Raw genomic sequence first — 25,133 nt, 5'->3', positions numbered from 1 at the left:
AGTCTGCCTTGTCTTTAATTTTAATGTCCACAGACATTGTTTTTCATTTTTGGTACATTCCAGAACGGCCAGTACACAGTTGAGCACACTAATGTGTTGTACTGTACTGAACTCTACTGTACTGTGTTTTTCTGTACTCTACTGTGCTGTACTTTGATGTCCAAACTTGTGAAACATAGACATCTATGACTGGTTCAGATTTGGTCAGGTCTGGACCAACCAAATTTTGTCTTGTTTGCCAGTGTGTAGATTAATACCCAAATATGCAAAGGAGGATATTGCATATTTAAGCCTTCATGTACCTATTTAGGATAAATCACCATGAAGAGAATGACATTCATATCCACAATTATGCATTTCTGTGTAGTACACAGTTCTGTTACCGGGTGTGAATACACTTCACTTTCTGTAGTTCAATAACTAAAATCTATTATTTCAAACTCAAGATGTTATGTCATAGTTGACACCCAATTCTTTTCGGCAGACATATTTTAAACTTAATAAATTCGGAGCAGATGTTTAACAGTTTTTGGAAAAACTGGTCACAACAATCGGAGGTAAATTTGACCGAAAATCCATGACCAAATTTTGCGTTTGCACAGATCTTCCAGGAAATGAGTTTTTGTCAAATTTTCTGTATACATTCTTACACGTAGTCCTGGTGCATGGAGTTGTATGGTTTGCTGAACTTTGTTTTTTGTTTGGCAAACATTTTAAGGTGAAAAAACATTATGATGGAATTGCCCATATACAGCTGTGTAGTAGGTTGACTCACCTGATTGTCAAATTTGAGGGACTGGGTGCCCACAAGGAATCGAATGGCATCTGATTCAGCTGTCTGGGAAGTAAGTGCACGAGCCTGGAGAAGCAAAACAACAAGATAGATACAATTGACACATTGTAAAAATGAATGATATAATTGCAAAGCAACAATGTTGACATACATTGAATACAGCTCAGCTGTCACTGAGGTTAAATTCTTAGCTAGGGGGTTGTCTGACATAGCATGAACGTTATCAAGCAAATGCATGGAACTGACTGTACCTGAAATTCGAGGCCGTATATGACAGGTGCATCGTCCTCCATTTCCCACGTCTGATGCAAGCTTATGATTATTGATAGAAAGCGTAACGTTTAATTTGAGGTTTCACAAATAAGCTGCTTGTACTGGTTATCCATCACCTCACTGGACGTTATTATAGTTCCGCAAACGTAAAAATTAATACTTACGTACCGTATAGTAAATGCCCGTAAATATGTTTGGAAAAAGCTTATATTTATGTTTAAAATGCGTAAAATCTTCAAGAATACCCATTTGACAGTTGCGTATGAAATTTCAACCCTCTAGGACACCGTACATTTCCCTTCCTGGAAAACTAACGCAGGCGCACTATTGCCGTAACTGTCATCGTTCCTAAGCAAAGGTAACGTAAAGCTCCCTTTTTTGTTAACATGTCTTCGTTTACAGCTTGACAGGAGATTCTGATGCATCGCTACATGTGATTTCTGTAAACAAGTGTTTGGTATTAACACTGTTATGAAACTAGCTAATGTCCCGTTTCGCCATTTGAAGCACTGTTAACTTAGCTTAACAAGCTATTTAAATAGCTGGCTAGCTAGCCAAGCAGTTAGCCTATCGTCATCACGCAACAACCACAACAATATTCTACTATAGCCCAGTTTAAGAAATACCAAATGCATTACCTATACTTTAACGCACATACTTACAAATCCATGTAATTTTTTTTATGTGGATCTACTTTATTTCCCCGTGCTATGCTATTCCTCAGGGCAAAGAATCATGGACAACAGCGAGACTCCTGCCCAGAGGCCAGTCACTCTTGACATCACAGGGGCAGTGGAGGTTAAACCAAGCCTGAGTGAAGCCCCTATCTCTCCTCAGCCATCCCTCCTTCCCTCCTCTGATGTCCATTTCCAGGAGGAGAGCATCGACCTGGGGGGCGAGTCCTTCATCACTCCCGAGGAGGACAGCCACAGCACGCCCTCAGAGAGCCTGATGGACAAGCTCAATGACCAGATGATGGAGAGTGTCATGATCTCTGACTCCCCCAACAACAGTGAGGAGGATGATGTGGTTCCCATGGACAACCTGCTGGAGCAGTTTGAGGAGAGGGAGGAGGAGCCAGCAGCAGCAGTGTTTAAAGAAACCTTAGTGGAGGAAGAGGAGGAGGAGGAGGAGGAGGTGGAGGAGAAAATGGATGATCTGATTGGACAAGACACTACTGAGATCAAGATAGAGGCAGCGATGATGCAGACAAGTCCAGTAGCCTCTAGTCCTGAGGAACCATTGGAGAATGTGAAACAGAAGCTAACCACTGATGACCAGGACGTTATCACTGTCTCTGTCTCTGCTGTAACCCCAGAGGACAGCACCCCCAGCTCAGGCAGCCCCAAGCCTGAGGCAGCAGCCCTGGAAGCTAGCAGCAAAGAGACCACATCTAAGGATGAATCCATCCCTGTGTGCACCATATTCAGCCAGGGCAGCCATCCCAAAGCCCAGGCCCTGGTGCCGGATGGCTTCCAGCCTACCCTCATTAAATCTCCCAGCTTCAGTAGTAGCACCGGGGGGAGCACAGAGATTACCCCCAGTCAACTGGCTCCCCTGGTCTGCCAGCCCAGCCCCAGCCTCAGCAAGTTTTTCTCTGACAGTGGCCATGTCAACCCGGCTACTGACTTCTTTGACTCCTTCACTACTTCCTCCTTCATCTCTATCAGCAACCCCAACGCAGAGTCCCCAAAGTCAGCCGCCCCACCCGAACGCCAGCTCTCTGCTTCCTCTGGGTCCTCTCTGTCCACCTCTGGGCTTACGGAGTCCGGCATCCTCACCCCTAGCTCCTTCATTGGGCCTACCCAGACTGAAGCCACCCCCAGGCCTCTTCAACAGGCTCCAGTAGAGCCAGCCCCGGCCACAGCCCCTCCTCAGCCATTCACGCAGCTGCAGGCTGTGTTCTCGGGGGGAGATGACCCGTTTGCCACGGCACTGAACATGAGTGAGGCTGATAAGAGGTACGATGCCTGGCTGCCTTCTGAGGAGACCAGGAAGGTGCTGATCTCCATGGCAACGCAGCACTACAGCCAGGTGTTTGTGGAGAGGGAGAGACTGGCCATGCCCGGACTCAAGTTTGACAACCTGCAGGTGGGTTAGCTTGCCATTTGCCCATAGAGCTGGGGTTCCATACATGTTTAGATCTAGTCATTTTCTCCTGGCCCTAACTGATTGTGACCACTGACCAGTTCTGTGTGTGCGTTTCAGGGTGATGCTGTGAAGGATCTGATGGTGCGTTTAATGGGGGAGCAGGCGGCTATGAAGAGACAGGTCCTTACAGCGAACTCTGTAGAACAGTCCTTCCTGGGCCTCAAACAACTCATTGTGAGTCACTGTGTGTGCATGTTAATGTGTTTGTGTGAACAGGTATTTTCTACATCTATATGTAACAGCCTTGTTGGAAACGACTTTCATGGCAGCTTGGTTTACCCATACTTAAAAATATATATAATAATTCGCCTTTGCATTCCCCTCCATTTGAAAGAACTAGGATGCACAGAAAGCGCTTGCACTTCTGCTTATTCAGTGAGTGAAGACAGCGTAAATTGCTGTTTGTATGTAGCAGATACGCTTGTGACATTCTATGATGACTACCTAGAGTATGCCTCACCTCCCTCATTGAATGGTTGTTAATAGCACAGCCCCATAAAATTGCCTACAATTTCTCTGGTTCACCTGACTCCCCTATCCCTCCATAAAGCATGTCAATTAGTCTGCATAGTGACCTCTCCTCCTCCATGACCTCATTCTCCTCTTTCCTCCCCTTCCCCTGTTTTAGCAAATGCCCCTGACCTGCACTTGGTATTTAAAGCATATGCACTGTAGCGGAGGGAGGGAGGGAGGGAGGGAGGGAGAGAGAGAGAGAGAGAGAGAGAGAGATCGATCCTCCAGGCTTCGAGTTCTCTCTCCTGCTGTGCTGATGTCTAATGCATGGGAGCTGTTTGCATATTTCAAAGCCTTCTGCTCACACACCCACCTGGCACTGGGCTGCGGTCCTCCAGGAATACACACACACACACACACACACACACACACACACACACACACACACACACACACACACACACACACTGAGATTGTGAGTGAGGCAGGTCTGTTGAAATGTCAATGGGTTTTGCTCCTCCACTGTGGCCCTCACAGCTCCAGCCGGCCCAGCCTATCAACCTGACACTGATCAATAGTTATGATTGATTGCACCGAATTTGAGACAGTTGGGTGGTCTGTTTCTTCATTCACTTGGTGTATGTTGGCATGGTGTGTGTTAGTGTTAATGGCCTACTTTTGCATGTTTCTTGGGAGGGAAGGGTTCTATATTATGCCCTATGTATAATTATACACATTTTACAATTGTATAACATTGAGATTCTTGAAAATACAATTAAGTGCTTGAAAAAGTCCTTGAATTTGTCTGAGCCATGCTTAATAAAATATATATTGTCCGAGGGCTATGTTGTTATGGGCCAATTTTCATATATTCACTTTCATACATTCGGAGCTGCGTGAAAATCTTTATTTTTGTTTGAAACTATTTTGAAATGTTTATCCCAATGTCACACATTGGCCCCATTTGTTTATAGAAAGACTCATTTATAGATTATGGTAATTCCTCTTAACATAATTTACTGAATTCCCATGTTCACTTTGAAGATGGTAGAATAACTGTCCACATTTCCTTTCCCTCAGCCCACAAGATGAGTAATGAACAGCAAAATCACTAGCCAATGTCAATTTACTATCCCCCATAGTAGAAAAGTTGACCTATTCTTTTGGTCAGCTTGTCGTTCTGTGCGAGAAAGAAATAGACTACTCCAAACCGACTCTGGGACAGTTGCAGGACGATAGAGCACAAATTCATACGACCAGTACATAAAAATTAAAAAGCAATGAGGCTAATGCAACAGAACAGAATGTTTACCTTAAAATGTTGACCAAATATTATTTTCACATTATAAGCGCAGCGATGTGCACACGGCAGTAGGCTACGCATAAATGTTCGTTCCATAATGCAATAAGCGGGAAAATGACAGATATGAGAATATCCGTTAGAAATGTTGAACAATTGGAGATCTAAAGATGCCTACCGTTGCCTATGCACTTGAATGGTGAATGGGAAGTGAGCTTCGAATTCCAGTTGAGAAATAAAAATAGCAGCTCTTTTTAATCATGGCCACGCAATACAATTGCATTTAGAATTGTGCAATGATTTATGCTTTAAAGCACATGTTCAATCCAGCAGCAGCTCTTGTGCTGTCTTGACAGATTTCCCGCTCTGTATCTATATGCTCTGAACGTGTGATAAATAAGAATCATAAACAACAAACAAAAATATACACTCACCAATGTCACTCCACAAAATTATGCAAATGAATCTATAGACGACAAGCATGACCGGTCAAATGTATTTACATCGACTGGTATTCGACTGGTATTCGACTGGTATTTCCATCAATGAAAAGGCTAAAAAGCATCTTGCAATGGGATTTTTTTTCTTCTTCTCCCAGACAATTGGCCTGCACCAATTCTATTTATTGGCTATTAGAAACCCTGGTGTGTGTGTGTGCGCTCACACAGAGCTATGTTTACCTTGGGGTTGTAGTGACTAATTAGATGTGCCCTATGGCTGTATAGAGATGTGTGTGAGTCTTCCCTCTGGCTTGTGTGTGTGTGTGTGTGTGTGTGTACTCCCTCCTGATTCTGGGGGCTGCTGGGAGCTGGCAGTGACTCATGCTGCAGTGCCAGAGTATGACTGCACCCACTGCCACCACACTCCCTCTGAGAGAACACACAAACGCTGGCTATCACAGATGGAGGGAGGAGCACAGAGATTATGGAAGGGAAGAACAGAGGAGAGGGAGAGGAAGGACGAGAGAGAAGAGATAGGAAGGGAGGAAGAGAGCTATTAGGCTGGGAAAGAAGAGAGATGAGGGGAGGGGAAGCGAGGGATGAAAAGGAGGAAACGGCCTCTGTGGAGAAGAGCGAGGCTTTGAGAACAGATGCTGCGTTCTCTCTCTCTCTCCCCATCCCCCGCTGATACAGACAGACAGTGGTGATATACACCACTGAGAGAACATTATTCATAGGCGAGCTCAGATAATATTATTAGCACCACCTGAACATACAGTAACTGAGTCCAAATATCATAGCTCCACACTTTGACTTGAAATAGGACTGACCCAAACCCTGTTGAATGTTGGTGTTGTAGAGGGAGAGCCAGATCCTCTTTCTCTCTGCTTGGTTAACTGTCCTCTATCCCTCAGGATGTCTCACTCTCCCTCCCATCCCTCTCTCTACCCTTTGAGAGCTAGTGACCCGTCTGTCCTCTCCCCTGAGTCGGCCCGTCAGCATTTCCCCTCTTGCTCAGCCCTGCTCAGGGACTTTATTTTTTTCTCTCTCTCTCTTCCCTCCCTCTCATCCCTTCCTCATTTCCTCTGAGGCTTGTGTTGTGACCCGTCTCTTGTCTCTTGTGGCCAATGTCAGCTGGCCAATGCCTCCTCTTGCTCAGCATTACCAATGGCCCCTCTCCTTCCCCCCCTCTGGTGACCTGTCCCCCCCCCTCTCCCCATAGTCACATTGGCCTAGGGCTTATATTTCTCTCATATCTCTCCCTCCGGTGACCTGTCTCCTCGCTCTCCCTGTGGCTGGTCAGCGTCCCCGCTCTCTCAGCAGGACCCTGGGCTGGTTAATCTGTCACTCTGATTAACCACCTCTCTCCTTCCTTCTCTCCATCCCTCTCTTCCTCTGGGGCTGATGACCTCCCTCTCTCCCTAGTGTGCTGGTGTCTGGGCCTGGGGCCAGGCCCGTCTGTGCCGGGGCCATATGTCCAGTGGAGGAAGGGGAGGGGAGGTATGATTAGCATCATCCCCACCTTCCTCCCACCTTGGCTGGGTCAGCCTTGGCCTTGACGCTCCCTCCCATCTGTAACCACAATGACCTGCATTATACAGTAGCTACCTGGAGGTGTGCAGCAGAGTTGTCATTACCTCAACCCATTACAACATTGAGATCTGGACTAGCTGTGTCAGCTGTTTGTCCTATGCTATGGCAGTCAGTGATCTTCAGCACTGGTCCTGGGCATAAGCACAGAGCGTGGAAATGTAGCTACAGCTAGGTACTGAGTTTTGTAAAGGGAGAATGAGGCCTTTAAATCCATCTGTGGACAACGTCATCAAACACGGTCACCCAAAGGAAAGCTGTTCAGAACTCTCCCAGAGACAGCCATTACAGGGTCATACAGAGTTTCTATAGCAATCCCTACTAAACTAGTTACTTCAAAATGCCTTCATATCAGTCATGTGATCTATACCATTGTCCCAGGGCTATAGATGTCTGGATCCCTTCAAACAGAAACTACGGTGGTCTTTAGAAGTCAGCCAGTCAGTCCATCCTCTTGGCCTGGAGGCAAAGCCCTGGACTGGCACTCAGGGCCACTGATACAGAGCCTACAGTCCTTCACCAAAGCATCAAAGACAAGTTAGCCACTAGCAAGGCCTTAGAGATGCTAGTGTGTTTTGCATACCACCTTTCTTTTGTCTCTCCCCTCTATTCATTCAAAATTCTGGGGCTAAATTGAAGTGGCACAGGAGCTTTAGTTTGTTAGGCAGAGCAGGGCGAGTAGCCTTTCTACTGTGTTTGGCTGGAGGCTAGCGTCTCACGAGAACCCTGGCAGTGGGTGTGCAGTGAGCTTCGCTTCAGGGAGTTTCTACTTCACAAAAGGAAAATCTCTAAAACTTGTGATCTTCAACACAATTTAAGAATCCTCGCCCCTTTTAAACCCGTGACGCTGCTAATTGCAAACACAGCCTCGTGTTTGTTTCTGTGTGTTTTGTATGAGTAGGGAATCCAGTGGTATTCTATAGTAGGCTGTAGTGAAGTCTCTCTGTTCTTCTGCTATGGGGTGGGGATGGAGCTCCCTGGCGGGGGCCCAAGGCCTGATTGGTTTTACTGGCTCTGGAGTCTCTCGCTGTTGCCCCGTCAGAACTGTGGCTAGTCAAGCAGACACTAGCTGGCTTGTAATCCTATTGGTTCTCTCTCCCCCAGCTGTGTGCGTGCGTGAGTGCACGCCACACGTCTGTAGTACTCACAAGGGCTTCTGTTGAACCTTATTTTTTTATTATTTTTTAATCAGGTGAATAAAAAGGGATGAGCTGAAAGGAGGCTCATACCCCTGCCTCCCCGGTGGCTGTGCGTGAACACTATGCATGCAAACTGTGGCTAATCCACTTCCTTCCCCAGTGTGAGAGACAGGAGTTTTCATTTAGGCCTGCACTGTGGCCCTGCTCAGTACACATTCTGCGTTCATCCGCATTTCCTCATTAAATATCACTCAATATAATCAGCAACTTCTCTGTCTTAATGCATCCTCACTTGATTTAGGAGGATCCGATTGGCTCTTATTGCAGAGTAATATGAGCAGAGGTAAATTTATACTGAGAACATATATTAACACAGCATGTAAAGTGTTGGTCCCATGTGTCATGTGCTGAAATAAAAGATCCCAGAAATGTTCCATACGCACAAAATAAAATAGTTTAGATCCCTGTTAGGGAGCATATCTGCATTCCCAGTCATGTGAAATCCATAGATTAGAGCCTAATGCATTTATTTCAATGAACTGATTTCCTTCTATGAACTGTAACTCGGTAAAAATCTTTGAAATTGTTGCGTTTTTATATTTTTTGTTCAGTGTATTAGTCATGTTCATCTACTGTTCTCTCTCTCACCTCTTCTAATAGACCTTTCTCACACCTGGGATTATTGATGCTGTTGGGTGTTTGGGTATGCATGATGGCACCAACTAACATCGGTCTTGATGGGTCATTCCATGGCATTTCAGCAAGCCATGACACCCACCATCTCTGGCTCTGAAATCATTGCTGTCGTTAGAAACAGAAGATTAGCATTCCTGCAACATTATTTTTGTTGGGAAATTATTTGATTTTGATCATTAGAAGTTAAGCTAATTGATTGCACCCAAATTAGCCATTTTAATTTATAGGATTCATATAATATCCAATGAATATAGTACCTCACATATGATTTGTACTTAACTTTTTGTTCCAGCAATGAGATTGTAAAAAGCCACCCATAGATCCCACACCAAACCCACCCCAACAACGAGTATCAGTTGTAGGAATGCTAATCTTTTGTTTCTAACAACAGAATACATTTAGGAACAATCTAGATCGTGGGTGTCGATCCTCTTTCTTGTGCTTTTTGAGATGGAACGACCCCTTGTTGAAAACCCTTACTGTCCCTCTCCTGAACACTAACTCACAGCCATCTAATTCCGGAAACAAGTAGCCTGCCTGCCCTCAACTCTGCCTACCCCACGTGCAGGGAACAGAGGTGTGGACCCCATTGTTTACAGGCTCCTCTGTTAGCACTTCTGGAGCTTTCCAGTTGCATCACCAACAGTTCCCTCCTCTGTGAAGTTGTGTGTGTGCCTGTATTGGGTGTGAAATAACGTTTGAATTGCAGGCTATCCCTGTATTCTGCTGGTTGTTATCAGTCTCTTACCAGGACTATGGAAAAGTTGTGCCTATACTAAACCGGCACCCCTTTTGGAGACCACCCACCGAGCCAACAGGTGGCGCTCTTTTTCAAGCCTACTTGCGACTTGGTGCCACTACATTATGGGATATGGTTGATTTCATAAGGGCCGTGCGAGTGTATGTGTGTACAGTATAGGGTCGTGCGAGTGTATGTGTGTACAGTATAGGGTCGTGCGAGTGTATGTGTGTACAGTATAGGGTCGTGCGAGTGTATGTGTGTACAGTATAGGGTCGTGCGAGTGTATGTGTGTACAGTATAGGGTCGTGCAAGTGTATGTGTGTACAGTATAGGGTCGTGCGAGTGTATGTGTGTACAGTATAGGGTCGTGCGAGTGTATGTGTGTACAGTATAGGGTCGTGCGAGTGTATGTGTGTACAGTATAGGGTCGTGCGAGTGTATGTGTGTACAGTATAGGGTCGTGCGAGTGTATGCGTGTACAGTATAGGGTTGTAAACTCAGGTAACTTTCCCCAAACTCCCTGGGGACTGCCGTGGGTTCTGTCTCAGTGGCTGCAGCTGCTTTTGGCCATCTCCGTGTCTCTCGTTTTCAGCTTCATTTCACCCCCTAATGAAGATTTAGAGGCACCAGGGACACTGGCATGGGGGAGAGGGAGGGAGGGAGTGTGTGTGTGTGGAAGAGTGAGAGGGGGGAGAAAGGATGTCTTTCATTGTCCCAGTGAAATTGTCATCACAAATTAACACAGCCAAAAAGTCCAAATTGGCTACAAAAATGTAGGCATAAGGTTCAGTGTTCCTGCAGTTAGGTTTAAAATACAATTTTAAGTCGAGAAGTTGTAGAAATGGGTGGGGTTTAGTCATAAATAGGACTTCGTGGGTGTGTTTAACTAATGAAAACCCAGTGAAATCTCCCATGATGGAACCCCACCTGTGCTCCAGTATAGAAAGAAAGCTGTCTGTTGTGACTGGGCTCTCCCTCCTCTATTCACTCAACAGATCTAGCTTGCATTCCTCTCCTCTCTGTTCTTCTATTCTCCTTTCACCCCCCCCTCCCCTTCTGTTTCATGTGTAATCCTCTGCTGCCTAATTAGCTGGCTGGCTGTGATGAATGGCCGTGCAGTGAAAACCCAATCTCTGGGCTGACCTTGTCATCCTTACTGATTGGGAGGCTCGACTCCACACACCCTCTTATGCCCCTCTGTCCCCTGTCTTTGGCTGCCCTGGCTCCTTACCACTAATACCACCAGTCATAAACTCACTTGACAATGCTATGGTTGGCATCTCTGGTTGGTTCAATTTAGCGGTCACCGTGTCCTGTGTGTGTGTGTGTGTGTGTGTGTGTGTGTGTGTGTGTGTGTGTGTGCCTATCCTCTCACCTTGTCTGTTGGTTTTGTTGTAACGGCTCTTCTGTCCCTGTAGAGCACGAAGAACTGGCGTGCTGCGGTGGACCTGACAGGCAGACTGCTGACAGCTCATGGTCAGGGCTACGGTAAGGCTGGCCAGCCCTCCAGCCACAACACTGACTCACTACAGGTACCTGTGTGTCTGTCTGTAAATGTTTGTTTGTCTTTGGCAATACTGGTGCACATGCCTGTATGTGTGAGAGTGGTTTATGTGTGTAAGTCACGTATCTGATCACGTATGTAGCTAAGGGTCGGTACAGTGTGTCTGGGGAATAGAGGTAAGACTAACGTGTGTGTATGTCTGTGTGTGGTAGAGGAGAGGATGGGGGTGAAAGCCAGGAGCTGCCTGCATGAATTAGACTCAGGATGACAAGAGTGGGCTGACACACACACCCACAGAGTGGGTGGGTGGGGGTGGGGACAGGCTAGGATGACAGGAGTGTGTGTTGTTGCAGCTGTGGTTTGTTCGCCTGGCCCTGCTCACCAAGCTGAGCCTGTTCCAGAACGCTGAGATGGAACTGGAGCCGTTTGGAAACCTGGACCAACCTGACCTCTACTATGAATACTATCCTACCGTATACCCTGGGAGGAGAGGTACACACCATCTATACTTAAAATACTAACCAAACGCTCTGACACCCCCCCCTGATCAAACCATAGAAATCCCCAGCCCTGCTAACAACCAAAGACAACACTTTATTTCACAGCCACTGTTGTTTTTCCCTTTTAACTCTGCATGAGCAGCTCTCTGATGTAGTGCCATTGCTTTAGTCTTTACAGCCCTAGGGTTTACTATAGTAGAGGCAATCGCTGTAGAGTCATGGCCGCGGACACACAGACAGCGAGAGAACTGAGGTGAACGCTTGAAGCGACACCACACAGCAGTCCAAGGGGAGAGCAGATTGAATTTCCATTCCTCAATATTAAATGCTTTGTGCTGCCCTAGGTGGCTACAGATACTGGCAACAGTTTCCTGCCTGGCATCAAAGATTGACATCTGAAGGTCTGCTGCCCCCATCCAATATCTATTATCCATGATCTAACTCTTAGAAGGAACATTAGCGAGCGCCAAGCATATCCTCTCAAACAACCAGCAGGATATACGGTTTAAAAAAACAGAATCGGTTATTCATTTGTTTACAAAGTGAGAGGGAAAACTTTTTTTTTTTTAAAGGAAACTTGAATAGTTTTATTTTCTATCTGCATCAACAAGTCATAGTTTCACTAAATGATGGGATGTACTTTCATTTAGTTCACGCTTTCTGCACGAAGCCGACAAGTCCGATGTTTCTTTAGGTCAACAGGGTGAAACGAGTTTAACCCCTGACCCTTAGTACTCCAGAACATGGCTGTTCTCTCTGTGACGTCACTGTAAAGCTGTAGATGGGAGTCGTGGGTGTTTTCATGGGTGCTGCTGATTACCAGAGAATCTCTACACAGACAGCGACAGACAGACCGAGACGGTGCTTCCTCTGTAGCTATCAAAGAGCCAGAGATCAAAGGCTCAAAGCTCAGGCACATGACTCACTGCTCACCTCTAGGTAGGGCCTTCGTTCCTCAGGAGAGAGGGGCGAGAGGAAGAGAGCTGGAGGAAGAGAGTGTTGGATAAAGAGAGAGAGGAGGCTTCCTGCTTTGCAACACACGTTTCTCAACGCCATCTGTACGTTTCGTCTGTGGGAATTTGTGAATGACATATGTGTGAAGATTCTCTCTCTCGTTCTTTCAGGCTCCATGGTTCCGTTCTCGATGCGGGTGCTGCATGCAGAGCTGCCTCAGTACCTGGGGAAACCACAGGAGTCTCTGGACAGACTACACAGCATGAGGACCGTCTGTCAGACCGTGAGTTCACACACCAACTTTCTCTCGTGTCCTCCCTCGCTTTTGTTTTCTTCCAATAAAGTCAGTAATGGGTTGAAAAATAATGACTACCTTGTTTACAACGTGTCCCCTTTTATGAAACGCTGTCTCTCCTGATAGATCCTGGATAACCTTGAGCAGGGCTTGGCTGAGGACGGCAGCATGATCAACCTCACCCAGGAGAACAGACAAGGTGCGGTACAGAACAGTGTCTCGTCCCCACCTGTCCCACACTATCTGAGTGGCGTAAACCCCACACTCTATACCCGGTGTTATTCAACCTCCGCCATCCTCTTCCCAGTGAAGCCACTATTTTGCTGTTTGTCTTATATTAAAGGAACTTATTAAATGGGCATAGACCATTGAGACAGTTGGTTTTGAGTCGTGAGAAAGCAATCAATACATAAGACATGGCCAATTTTTCAATAATTGGTTCATCGTACTGTTCGGATGCAGAGGGATCTCGTAGTTGCACCTCACTCCTTTGTCAGTCTCTCTCTGCTTCTCTTCCTACGCACTCAATAACAAAGACTAGCACATCTCAATAGACCCCCACTGAGTGATGGCCTCAGTCAGCAGAACACACACACAGGTTCACTACACACACACAATATGACTGTACACACAATCCAGTCCATACACATTCACGCATATGAGAACACATCTTGCTGCAGCTGAGCGCAAACAAGCCCACTGACAGCCTATACAATCAGCCTGAGGATAGAAAGAGTTAGTGTGTGGGAGAGGGAGTTGCAGCGTCTTCCCTCCCTTCTCAGACAAACGATGATGGTGATGGGAATACTAGTGTGATGAGGGGAGGGGGTAGTTGGATAGAGAGATGGGAGAGAAAGGGAAGGAGGTGCTGAATTTGCTCTCTCGTGCTCCTGTTGTGTGTTATATTCAACTCTGTTTTTGTACAGTGAAATGTTGATTAAATTGGTCCCACAATGCTAAAATTGTCCAGGTAAATAAATCAACAGGTCTGAAATTAAACCAACGTGTCCTCCTTTGTTGCAGCATCTCTTCAGCTGTGGAAGTCTCGTCTGAGTCGGGTCATGTACGCCATGGCGAACTGTCTGCTCATGATGAAGGTATGTGTTCCGTGTGTGGGTGGGGGAGGAACTATAACGGCAGCACCGAGCTACCAGAGTCCCCTGTGGGTGTATGCGCACACACACACACCAACTGTAACACACACATTCATTGACGTACTTGCCCAGTCACATATTCACACACATGCCCGTCCATGGCTGTCAGGAAGCTAGCGGTGGAATGGATAACAACTAGCAAGCCACGTACACACACACACACACACACACACAATGGCTAATAAAGGCTTATTGGGTTTAACAGCATTGTTTTGGTGCATAGTGAGTAAACGTGTTAGAGGTCTTGTCGGGTGTGTGTGTTTCATTATATAAGGAGAGATGCCGTTTGTCTGGTTCGTTCCTCTTCATTCTGTCTTCCCCTCAGTCCAGAACTCTGTCTAGAGACCCATGCTGACAGTGGAACAGCCAGGCGGACGCTAGCCTGAGCATATCCTGCACCAAGACACTGTCTGTCCTGCCCGTTCAAAACATCTACTTCAATATCATCACCCAGAGTCTAGACCAAATGAGGGAACAGTGAAACACAAAGCTATCATGTAACAGAACCACCATTCTGGATGATCTGACTATCATGGCTTGGAGTCGTAATGTAATTGTCAGATGCAGAGTAACAGTGTTCACCTGACACCCACAATACATTTGACAAGTTCCTTCGATGAAGACGCCATTCATCATGTTTAATGGCCCTCTATACCAGGGTTATTCAACTCTTTCTCTACGAGGTCCGGAGCCTCCTGTTTGTCTGTTCTACCTGATAATTAACTGCACCCACCTGGTGTCCCAGGTCTAAATCAGTCCCTGATTAGAGGGGAACAATGAAAAAATGCAGTAGAACTGGCGTTGAGGTTCAAAGTTTGAGGGCTCTATACTTTACTAGAGAATGCTTTCTAACAATGTTGCTTGTTCTTTCCTAGTGACAGTGGTGTGTAAAATGTTGTTTGTGTTGGTCTGTAGATGTATGATGGCAGACCACAGGCTTCCCAGTAATATCCCATAGGATCACCCTGATTGGATTCTTTGTTAGTGGGAGATGGAGAAAGAGGGACAGAGAGAAAGTGGGGAGTCGTTCTGTACATAGGACCATAGAAAGAGACACAGCGCCATCTGCTGGTGGTAGCATGAATGTAAACACACACACACACTGCACCAACTCACTGACCTCTCTCCCATCCCCAGATACATAGCAGCCATGCTCAGCAGTTCAGTCAGCATGTGAGCGATGTGATGTGTGGTAGAGAACAGCCATGGCTGGGGCACGGTGTGACCAGGGACACCTCGCCCTACTAATGGTCAATACACTTGATTAATTCTCACTCTGTCTGTCTCCCTCTCTCTTTCTGTCTCCCTCTCTCTTTATCTAGGACTATGTTCTGGCTGTAGAGACATATCACTCCATCGTCCAGTACGAGCCTCAGCAGAAAGTACAGCTGCTGAGTGGGATAGGACGCATATTCCTGCAGGTGAACACACACACCTTTTTCTCTTTCAATTTCAACTACATTTTCCACAACATAATGCGTTTTGGTTTGAATTGTTATTTTTGACCAGATTGGAGACATTAAAACAGCCGAGAAGTATTTCCTAGATGTGGAGAAAGCCTCTCTGGAGAAGGGAAGTGGAACTACAGACACATGCGTTTTGATGAACAGGTACGAATCAGTGTGTGTCATAAATGAAACTATTTCCTGATTCATTTATCTGTACTTCTGTCAGACTTCCCTTACAGTTGTAGGGTGTGAGCAGGCACAGGGGTCACTTTGTGATGCTTTGCTAGGAGACAAAATGGTGCCATTCACACTGTGTTGATTCACATTAGCTGTTAATTCCTGTCAGTTGGCCGACTGACACATCTTCACACAGAATCACTGAAGTGACATTGTCATGTGATAGTAACCCAGCTGACCTGTGTGTTGTGTGGTTCAGGGCCTTCATCTACCTCAGTCAGAACAACTACTCAGAGGCACACTCCTCGTTCGCAGAGGTCCTAAAGATCGACCCCAAAAACCCTGTGGTAGGTGATCACGCAATCTACGACAACTATACGTGATTAAGACCTAACACATTTTATAGGATACAATCGGAAGTTTTACTTTCCTAGAAGACTGTAAATAAATGAGTGCACTGTAGTTTGAGGCAGATCTCACCCCTCCACTTCATGATATTTCCCCTCAAGCAAGAAAACAGCCTCCCTCTCTCACCCTAAGGCAACATTATCTTCTCCCTAGACAAATAACGCCTTTCTTCCCTCTCCTCTGTGCAGAGCTCTTCTCCTTTCTTCCTCAGGCAAATGACTCTCTCCTCTCCTTCTCTGTAGATGAATAATTATTATTTTCCTACTCTCCTCAAGCCTTTGTCCCCTCTCCTCTCTTTACACACGTGCACTTTTATTTATTTACAGTCTTCTAGGAAAGTAAAACTTCCGCTGTATCTTATAAAATGTGTTGTCTTAATCACGTATAGTTGTCGTAGATTGCCCTCTTTCCTCTCCCTGCTGGCAAAAAACTCCTTTCTGCTTTGTCTCCCCTGTCGACATACCCATATGAAAATATACTGTAGTATTACTATATTTATTCACTGTAGTGTTTTTGCGGAAGTACACTAGTATTCATTGCAGTGTTTATGTACATGTCTGTAGTAAAGTTTACTGTAGTAAAATCTATAGCATATACTGTATTTACTATTTGTTTTATCTTTGTCATAAAAGTGGGGGCTTTCTCCTTGAGGAAACCTACTGGGCAAATACTAAGAGCAAATGTTGCATAACATGTAAAGAACCGGTCAAAAGTTTGGACACAACTCATGCAAGGGTTTCTTTATTTTCTACATTGTGGAATAGTGAAGACAAAATTATGAAATAACACATATGGAATCATGTAGTAACCAAAAACGTGATGGGATGGTGTATCGCTGCAGAATGCTGTGGTAGCCACGCTGGTTAAGTGTGCCTTGAATTCTAAATAAATCACTGACAGTGTCACCAGCAAAGCACCATCACACCACCTCCTCCATGCTTCACGGTGGGAACCACATGCGGAGATCATCCGTCCACCTACTCTACGTCTCGCAGACACGGCGGTCAAAAATCTCAAATTTGGACTCAGACCAAAGGACAGATTTCCACCTGTCTAATGTCCATTGCTTGTGTTTCTTGGCCCAAGCAAGTCTCTTCTTATTGGTGTCCTTTTAGTAGTGGTTTCTTTGCAGCAATTCGACCATAAAGGCCTGATTCACGCAGTCTCCTCTGAACAGTTGATTGTTGAGATGGTACTGTAGGTAGGACTCAACTTTTGACTGGTAATGTAGGTAGGACTCGAGTCTGAACTGATAGTTCAGAGCTTCTGCTCTTTTCTAAAACCTGTAGCGAACACAATATACGATCTATACTTGGATTAGGATTCTCACTCATGGGTGGCACAAATTGGGATATGGGGAATGGGTGAAGCATAGTATTACTATAGTACGTTAGTATTACTATAGTTACGTTTTTTTTGCGGACATTAATGTAGTATAGACGGGTTGGTTTAGCAACAAAAATGACGCGTGTGCAACTATGGGCCAAAAAAGACGGGGTTGGCTTAGATTGTTGACAACATGGAAACTATATTTCATCTCCAATGTTTATTGAAAACAAATAAATTTGCACAATGAGCACTTGTCTCTCAAATACATTGTTACAGTTGTTGGTTGGCTAGCGAATTTTCCATATTAGCATTGACTGGAAATCAGTCAAAACAAGACATGGTATCAAGAAGAACAAGATGAAACGAGTCACTTAAGATTCCCTACATGGCAGTTTCTTGTCATTGTTGGTAGCTGTCTGGCAATCCAGAATCACAACTACTCACGGACTTCTGATCCATTTGAAGAGTGTGCATCGGTAACATGACGTCAACTAACCCATCTATTTACTACAGTTTTTTTTGCCGATAATACTGTAGTATTACATAGTATTATCCAGTATACTACAACATTCTAAAGTAAGCACTACATTATCAAACTATACTAGTGTGAAGTATAGTATTCTACAGTAAGCACTTCACTGTCGAGGGTTACCACCGTGTATAGTATTCTACAGTAAGCACTTCACGGTCGAGGGTTACCACCGTGTATAGTATTCTACAGTAAGCACTTCACTGTCGAGGGTTACCACCGTGTATAGTATTCTACAGTAAGCACTTCACGGTCGAGGGTTACCACCGTGTATAGTATTCTACAGTAAGCACTTCACGGTCGAGGGTTACCACCGTGTATAGTATTCTACAGTAAGCACTTCACTGTCGAGGGTTACCACCGTGTATAGTATTCTACAGTAAGCACTTCACGGTCGAGGGTTACCACCGTGTATAGTATTCTACAGTAAGCACTTCACGGTCGAGGGTTACCACCGTGTATAGTATTCTACAGTAAGCACTTCACTGTCGAGGGTTACCACCGTGTATAGTATTCTACAGTAAGCACTTCACGGTCGAGGGTTACCACCGTGTATAGTATTCTACAGTAAGCACTTCACGGTCGGGGTTACCACCGTGTATAGTATTCTACAGTAAGCACTTCACGGTCGAGGGTTACCACCGTGTATAGTATTCTACAGTAAGCACTTCACGGTCGAGGGTTACCACCGTGTATAGTATTCTACAGTAAGCACTTCACGGTCGAGGGTTACCACCGTGTATAGTATTCTACAGTAAGCACTTCACGGTCGAGGGTTACCACCGTGTATAGTATTCTACAAAATTATATAGTAAGTACTACACATGATCGAGGGATACTACAGTATGCAGTATACTGTATTCTACAATATTACACATGATCAAGGGATACTACAGTAGTAGAGTAATACCACTGCTTTCCCTTAACTTCTGAGACCTTTCTGACCTCTCTTCTTCCTGCGGGCCAATAACCTCTCTCTCCTCTCCCCTACAGGCGAATAACAATGCAGCCGTGTGCCTGTTGTACCTGGGCCGTCTGAAGGAGTCGCTGAGACAGCTGGAGGGCCTGGTGCAACAGGACCCAGCCCTGTACCTCCACGAGAGCGTCCTTTTCAACCTGACCACCATGTACGAGCTGGAGTCGTCCCGCTCCACCCAGAAGAAACAGGCCCTTCTGGAGTCAGTGGCCTGCCGAGAGGGAGACAGCTTCAACACACAGTGCCTCAAACTGGTGTAGAGGGAACCAGGGAGGTATGGGACCCTTGTAGGTCACAAGATTAGAGCAAAACATTTGCAAGAACAGGGGGCCATCAGGAGTGTGACCTAGGCTTGAGTGTCATTACACTCCACTAAACAACATGGGCATTACCCTGCCTGAACTCCAGAGCAGGCACACACAACTGTCCTCACAGCACAGGCAAATCCACTCCCCATATTATACTAGTAGTGATGGAAATGATGATGATTGTGTAACTCACAAGTGAATGCTGATAGGATATCTATGTGAATACATACAGTAATGTTTTTAGACAAGGCAGACATTTTGTATTCCTGTGTGATTAAGACCTGAATAAATCATGTTATTTTGTCCTGTAAAATCAACCACACTTAAAGGGTCTTCTGTAACTTTTTGAATTTGAGGGTCAATGATTGACTTGGCTCAGGATCCACCCCTCTCCACAAAAGGAATGTAAAATAGATATGGAATAATTCAACTGTACATATTATTATTCGTAGGGAAAATATATTAATGGAAAGTGTTAAATTACTTAAAAGATCATTAGGATAATTAAATAAGTGATTTAAGTATAACTGTTTGTTTACATGTTGTGGTGTTTACCTGATTTTGTTGAAGTGTACTGTATTGCTCTGGATGTGAGAAAAGGAATCTTGTTTATCCAAATAAACTGAACATGGTGTAGACCTTTTACAATGGTTATTGATTGAGACCAGACTTGTGACAATCAATTACTTTAGAAGAATGAGAAGTTAAGACAACTAAATGATTGAAGAGTGATTTTTTTAATGTGATAGCTTACTGGCATTTTAGTTCACCGTAGGTAACAAACAGCTTACTAGACTTGATTCTCACTGACTTAGTGTTACAAAAATAGAATGTGACCTTGAGTGGTGCAATACAACAGACAAAATCATAGAAAGTGGTGTTTTAATTTGTATAATTGCTTACAATGTAGGCACTGCATGAGTTGAAATACCTGATAATACAAAAGCCTTTGTCATGAGATGAGTCTCTGATTATCCAACTCCACTAAATTGGTTCCTAGAAGATTGGTTGGTCATAGAAATCGTGTAATTCTATGGACATTGCATCCATTCAGTACCACCTGTTGCTCGTCTTAAGCACATTGGAGAGCGCTCACATACTTCTGGCGAATATCAAACTCATCTGCTGGACGATTGTAGGCCTTCCATACAGGCTCCCCCACGAACAGTCTCATGGCTTGAGTGTAGTTCTGTAAAATGCATGAGGAAAAACAATCAACATTTTACTTGAAATTTTAAAATCTTACTTGTGACTTGGACATGCAGTATGGCTCTAGACCTAGACATTCTCATATTCATATAGGTCAACTGCTGGCAGTGTGTGCATATCCTATCCTAACCACATGACCTGACTGAAAACATTGAGGGAGTTCGATTAAGCTGAGCCGCGGTGCACCAGTCTACAATGCCTTCAGACATTATACACACCCCTCAACTTTTTCCACAGAGATTGTCACAGGCCTACACACAATACCCCATAATGTAAATTCCATTGTTTATATAATTTACAAATTAATTAAACAAAAAGCTTGAGTCTAAGTATTCAACCCCTTTTATGGCAAGCCTAAATAAAGTTCAGCAGTAAAAATGTGCAGAAGTCAGAAGTTGCATGGACTCAATGTGCAATAGTGTTTTACATGATTTTCCAATGACTACCTCATCTCTATACCCCACACATACAGATAATTGTAAGGTCCCTCAGTCAAGCAGGGAATTTCAAACAGATTCAACCACAAGACCAGGGAGGTGTTCCAATGCCTCGCAAAGGGCACCTATTGGTAGATGGGTAAAAAATACATGTAAAAAAGCAGACATAAAATATCCCTTTGAGCATGGTGAAGTTATTATACTTTGGATGATGTATCAATACACCAAGTCACCACAAAGATACAGGCGTTGTTCCTAACTCAGTTGCCGGAGAGGAAGGAAACCGCTCAATGATTTCATCATGACTTAAAGCCAATGGTGACTTTTAAACAGTTACAGAGCTTAATGGCTGTGGTAAGAGAACTGAGGATGTATCAACAACATTGTAGTTACTCCACAATACTAACCTAAATGACAGAGTGAAAAGGAGGAAGGAAGCCTGTAAGGAATACAAATATTTGTTTGCAATAAGGCACTAAAGAAAAACAGCTAAAAATGTGGCAAAGAAATTAATGCTTTATATTCAGGACAAAGTTATGTTTAGGGCAAATCCAACATTACTAAGTACCACTTCATATTTTCAAACATGGTGGTGGCTGCATCATGTTATGGGTATGCTTGTCATGGACAAGGACTAGGGAGTTTTTTAGGATACAAAGAAATGGAATAGAGCTAAGTACAGGCAAAATCCTAGTGGCAAACCTGGTTGAGTCTGCTTTCCAAAAGACACTGGGAGACAAAACTCACCTTTCAGCAGGACAATAACCTAAGGCCAAATCAACACTGGAGTTGCTTACCAAGACGACATTGAATGTTCCTGCTAACTTGGCAGAGCTTGAATCATTTTTTAAGAATAATGTACAAATATTGTCCAATCCAGGTGTGTAAAGCTCTTAGACTTACCCAGAAAGACTCACAGCTGTAATTGTTGCCAAAGGTGATTCTAACATTTATTGAATACTTATGTAAACAAGATATTTTTGTACTTTATTTAAGAAATGTGCAAATATTTCTTAAAACATGTTTTCAATTTGTCATTATGGGGTATTATGTGTAGATGGGTGAGGAAAAAGAAGATTTTATCAATTTGGAATTCAAGCAGTAATAAAAACATAAGTCAAGGGGGTATGAATGCTTTCAGAAGGCACTGTATGGCCAGTGATATCAACAGGAAAAAGCAGTGAGGGAGCCACCCATCCCATGAGAGTGAATGTCATTCCACTGCACTGCACTGCACGCTATAAATTCTAATCAGATAGTGTTTACATGTTTAGGTAAAAAGACAAATAATGTCCTGTTTGGAACACTGGGTGGATTCAATTATGCTGAGTACCGGTCTGTGGCCCGTGACGTGAAAAAGCATAAGTGATGAGGGATCAGGGCCCTTCTCAATTGGAACAGTAATCTGCACCGCTTAGTCTTGTCAACAAGGCAGCATGGTGCTTCATTCAGAAACATACATATTTTTTTCCCATCAAATATAGGTTCAAGTTTTCATTAGGAAGGTAGATATAGCATCTTTATCAAACGTAATCACTTCTGCATGTGAAAACACATACCTACTCATTACTCACACCTACTCATTACTCCACGTACTTAACCTACGTCACTTAACCATCGGCCACGAGCGGGGCACCTGGCTCACGCCTGGGAGGAAGCCTGGTTCCAAAACTAATGCAATTGCTTTTCGCCTTCTACCAGGGCAACCCGGGCCAGATAATCGAATGCCCTCCATGTTGGACAGTTTTACTGTAGGTGTTGTAAACAGCCAAATGACAAATGGAGCCATACGGTCTCAGTCAGAGTGAATCTGTGGTAGATGCCTGCAGGCAGAGTGATCAGGTCTCCCTTGGTCATGGCGATGCGGATCCAGCGGTCCTCTCTGTCCCTCACATCAAAGTAGGCCCTGCCATCCAGGATGTAGCGGATCTCATCATCCAGGTGAAGGTGCTCCTCAAAAAACATCTTCAGCTTGGGACAAGAGTGCACAAATGGCAGGACACTTTTAATTAATGTGCTTTTATAAAGTATCATTATTACAAGTCTAATATTGGCGTACAAAATAAAAAGTGAAACAATTGGAATTTGACTCCGAGCACCCTCAAATATGTTCTTGTCACTGTACGCAGGCATTACCTTGTCCTCGTAGTTAGGTAGTTTGTCCTTGTCGATAGTGATGATGTCGGAGTAGGAGTAGCCTCTGTCTTTACGGATCTTTTCCAGCACAGGGTCTGTTTCATAAATATCAGCATCTAACTGGAAGACATGGACAGTACAGAATCAACCAGTCTGTCTCTAGTCTCATAAAATCTAGTCTGTCTCTAGTCTCATTAAAAAAAATCTTTTTTTTTTAGGCTAACATTAGCTAGGTTAAATGGTTAGGTTAAATGGTTAAAGTTAGCTTACATGCTAAATAGTTGCAAATTAGCTAAAATGCTAAAGCTGTCAGTGATGAGATTCGAACACGCAACCTTTGGATTGATAGATGTTCGCGTTATAAGAATACCCATACACCTTATTTTGGCCTAAGTAACCCGTTTTATATAACTACACCAAACGTAAAATATACTAATTTGACGTCCCGCGAATAACGTTTACTATGTTACGTCTAGTCTATGAGACAAGGCTGGCGACTCAGACGCTATATGCAATCCAATTTAGCCAGTCACATTTATTTGTGTACAATTGCATTCACAGACGTGAATGACAGTAAATAACGAAGTAGATAACGTAACCAGCTAAACGTTGACAACTTTTTCTTGATAGCTGAAGTTACCAAGTTGTTATCCCGCCTTGCTCGCTAGTTAGCTAACTACCTTCCAGTAGAAAACCCCAATATTTTCTAACTCCTTCAAAGACACGGGTTCGTTTGGGTTTAGTTTATGTGGCATCCTATGATCTTCGTCAGAATCGTCCATAAACCAAGCCTCAATCGACGCCATGGTATAGCACTGAATAAATATTAAAACAAAGGTAAATCTTCTTATTATTCTTGTTCTTCTATGATGTAATGGCGGTCCGCAAACGTTAAAGTTGCATTCTGCCACCTACTGTGCTGGAGTGTGTGGTCAATGACGGTTTACAACATTAGCTCCACATTTCTAAATCCTGCTACCTAACTCAGTATTTCTGAGAAAATATAAATAAATACCCCTACTAGCTTCTAATAGATCCCACCTCATCCCTAAAGAGAAATGTGTAGATAGTTAGGTAAGAACATGCACGTGATAAAAACAAACGATAACGTCACTTTGGAATGGTAATGAGGAAACGTTCAAAATAAAAGTTCGCATATCAACTCATTGCAATGTCAATAACTAATTCAACATATGATTTCAGCAGTCTGTTAGAGCAGTGATTGAGGAGGGACAACCTGAGGGGGACTTGAACCAGCAACCCTTGATTTTTTTTGTCAAAGATCCCTACTTTCAACTACCTCATCAGAACAAAGGTGGGAGCACTTGTATTGTCTATCCCGCTGAATATGCCATTACAAATAAATCATTAGTGCTCTACCATAAGAGGAGGGATTCACTTAAAGGCCCAATGCAGCCGTTTCTTAAAATCTCAATCATCAAATCATTTCTGGGTAACAATTAAGTGCCTTATTGTGATTGTTTTCATTTTAATGGTAAATAAAGAAACAAAAAGAACTTCTTTGCAAAGAGCAATTTCTCAAGCAATAATTTTGTCAGGACTGTCTGGGAGTGGTCAGAGTGGAAAGAGGAAAACTGAAAGCAAGTTGTTAATAGTGTTTCGCCAGTAACCAAAATGTTGCTGGTTTGAATTCCTGAGCCGACTAGGTGAAAAATCTGTTGATGTGCGTTTAAAAAAGGCACTTAACCCTAATTGTTCTGGAAAAGAGTGCCTGCTAAATGTAAATGTTATTCTAACCTCATAGGGTGGAGATCCACTGTATATTTTCACTAAACAAAAACATAAACGCAACAATTTCAAAGATCTTACTAAGTTACAGTTTATATAAGGAAATCAGTCGATTGATATAAATTAATTAGGCCCTAATCTATGGATTTCACATGACTGGGAACACACATATGCATATGTTGGTCACAGATACATACTTTTTTATTTTAAACAGTCAGTATCTGGTGTGACCACCATTTGCCTCATGCAGCCCTTGGCATAGAGTTGATTGTGGCCTGTGGAATGTTGCCTCACTGTTGTAGCTTCACTGTACTATCCACAGCTCCCCACAAGGTGGCGGCCATGTAGTTGACACACACAACATTCCTGTCTTAATCATTCATATCTGTAGTTGAGGTGATAAAACAGTCAGGATTGTGTGATCCTGTGTTTTCTCATATCAG

The 25,133-nt window shown here is 44.0% G+C and overlaps 3 protein-coding genes across 5 annotated transcripts in view; 1 reads left to right on the top strand and 2 right to left on the bottom strand.

Annotated features, from left to right (window-relative positions):
* LOC109903923 (EARP-interacting protein homolog) overlaps positions 1 to 1,349 on the bottom strand; it is an 87,361-nt gene extending 86,012 nt beyond the window's left edge. The window contains exons 1-3 of one of the 3 annotated variants that reach the window (XM_031788290.1): positions 1,235 to 1,349; positions 1,045 to 1,105; positions 776 to 859 (exon numbers count right to left, since the gene is read on the bottom strand). In XM_031788290.1, the coding sequence (XP_031644150.1) occupies positions 776 to 859; positions 1,045 to 1,086 (126 nt within the window). In that variant the 5' untranslated portion in view covers positions 1,087 to 1,105; positions 1,235 to 1,349. Of the gene's footprint in view, positions 1 to 775; positions 860 to 1,044 lie in introns of all 3 variants that reach the window. The other 2 variants (XM_020500935.2, XM_020500936.2) reach the window with 2 other exon arrangements.
* Positions 738 to 19,802, top strand: trappc12 (trafficking protein particle complex subunit 12). The gene is made up of 13 exons (XM_020500934.2): positions 738 to 845; positions 1,349 to 1,424; positions 1,791 to 3,157; positions 3,275 to 3,391; positions 10,996 to 11,109; positions 11,435 to 11,573; positions 12,706 to 12,818; positions 12,957 to 13,029; positions 13,854 to 13,927; positions 15,307 to 15,405; positions 15,494 to 15,594; positions 15,869 to 15,956; positions 18,869 to 19,802. The coding sequence occupies exons 3-13, from the start codon at positions 1,802 to 1,804 to the stop codon at positions 19,109 to 19,111; spliced, it is 2,517 nt and encodes an 838-aa protein (XP_020356523.1). The 5' UTR covers positions 738 to 845; positions 1,349 to 1,424; positions 1,791 to 1,801; the 3' UTR covers positions 19,112 to 19,802.
* Positions 19,803 to 19,877: 75 nt separating this feature from the next.
* Positions 19,878 to 24,000, bottom strand: adi1 (acireductone dioxygenase 1). Its single transcript, XM_020500937.2, has 4 exons — positions 23,622 to 24,000; positions 22,942 to 23,061; positions 22,597 to 22,776; positions 19,878 to 20,348 (listed from the first exon to the last, which is right to left on the bottom strand). The coding sequence occupies exons 1-4, from the start codon at positions 23,745 to 23,747 to the stop codon at positions 20,232 to 20,234; spliced, it is 543 nt and encodes a 180-aa protein (XP_020356526.1). The 5' UTR covers positions 23,748 to 24,000; the 3' UTR covers positions 19,878 to 20,231.
* Positions 24,001 to 25,133: the final 1,133 nt, after the last annotated feature.

This window comes from Oncorhynchus kisutch, linkage group LG14 (genome assembly GCF_002021735.2).
Source record: "Oncorhynchus kisutch isolate 150728-3 linkage group LG14, Okis_V2, whole genome shotgun sequence".
Taxonomy (NCBI): Eukaryota; Metazoa; Chordata; class Actinopteri; order Salmoniformes; family Salmonidae; genus Oncorhynchus; species Oncorhynchus kisutch.
Note: the sequence above shows the minus strand (reverse complement) of the source record. Positions and strands in the feature narration are given on the sequence as shown.

Bases quoted from the DNA above. Each gene is read 5' to 3' on its own strand.
- trappc12 (XM_020500934.2), top strand. From the start codon at position 1,802: ATGGACAACAGCGAGACTCCTGCCCAGAGGCCAGTCACTCTTGACATC. The intron at 11,110-11,434 runs GTACCTGTGTGT...GTGTTGTTGCAG, and splicing joins ACAACACTGACTCACTACAG to CTGTGGTTTGTTCGCCTGGC. The intron at 11,574-12,705 runs GTACACACCATC...TCGTTCTTTCAG, and splicing joins CGTATACCCTGGGAGGAGAG to GCTCCATGGTTCCGTTCTCG.
- adi1 (XM_020500937.2), bottom strand. From the start codon at position 23,747: ATGGCGTCGATTGAGGCTTGGTTTATGGACGATTCTGACGAAGATCAT. The intron at 23,062-23,621 runs GTAGTTAGCTAA...CATGTCTTCCAG, and splicing joins TTGGGGTTTTCTACTGGAAG to TTAGATGCTGATATTTATGA. The intron at 20,349-22,596 runs GTATGGCTCCAT...TGCATTTTACAG, and splicing joins GATTCACTCTGACTGAGACC to AACTACACTCAAGCCATGAG.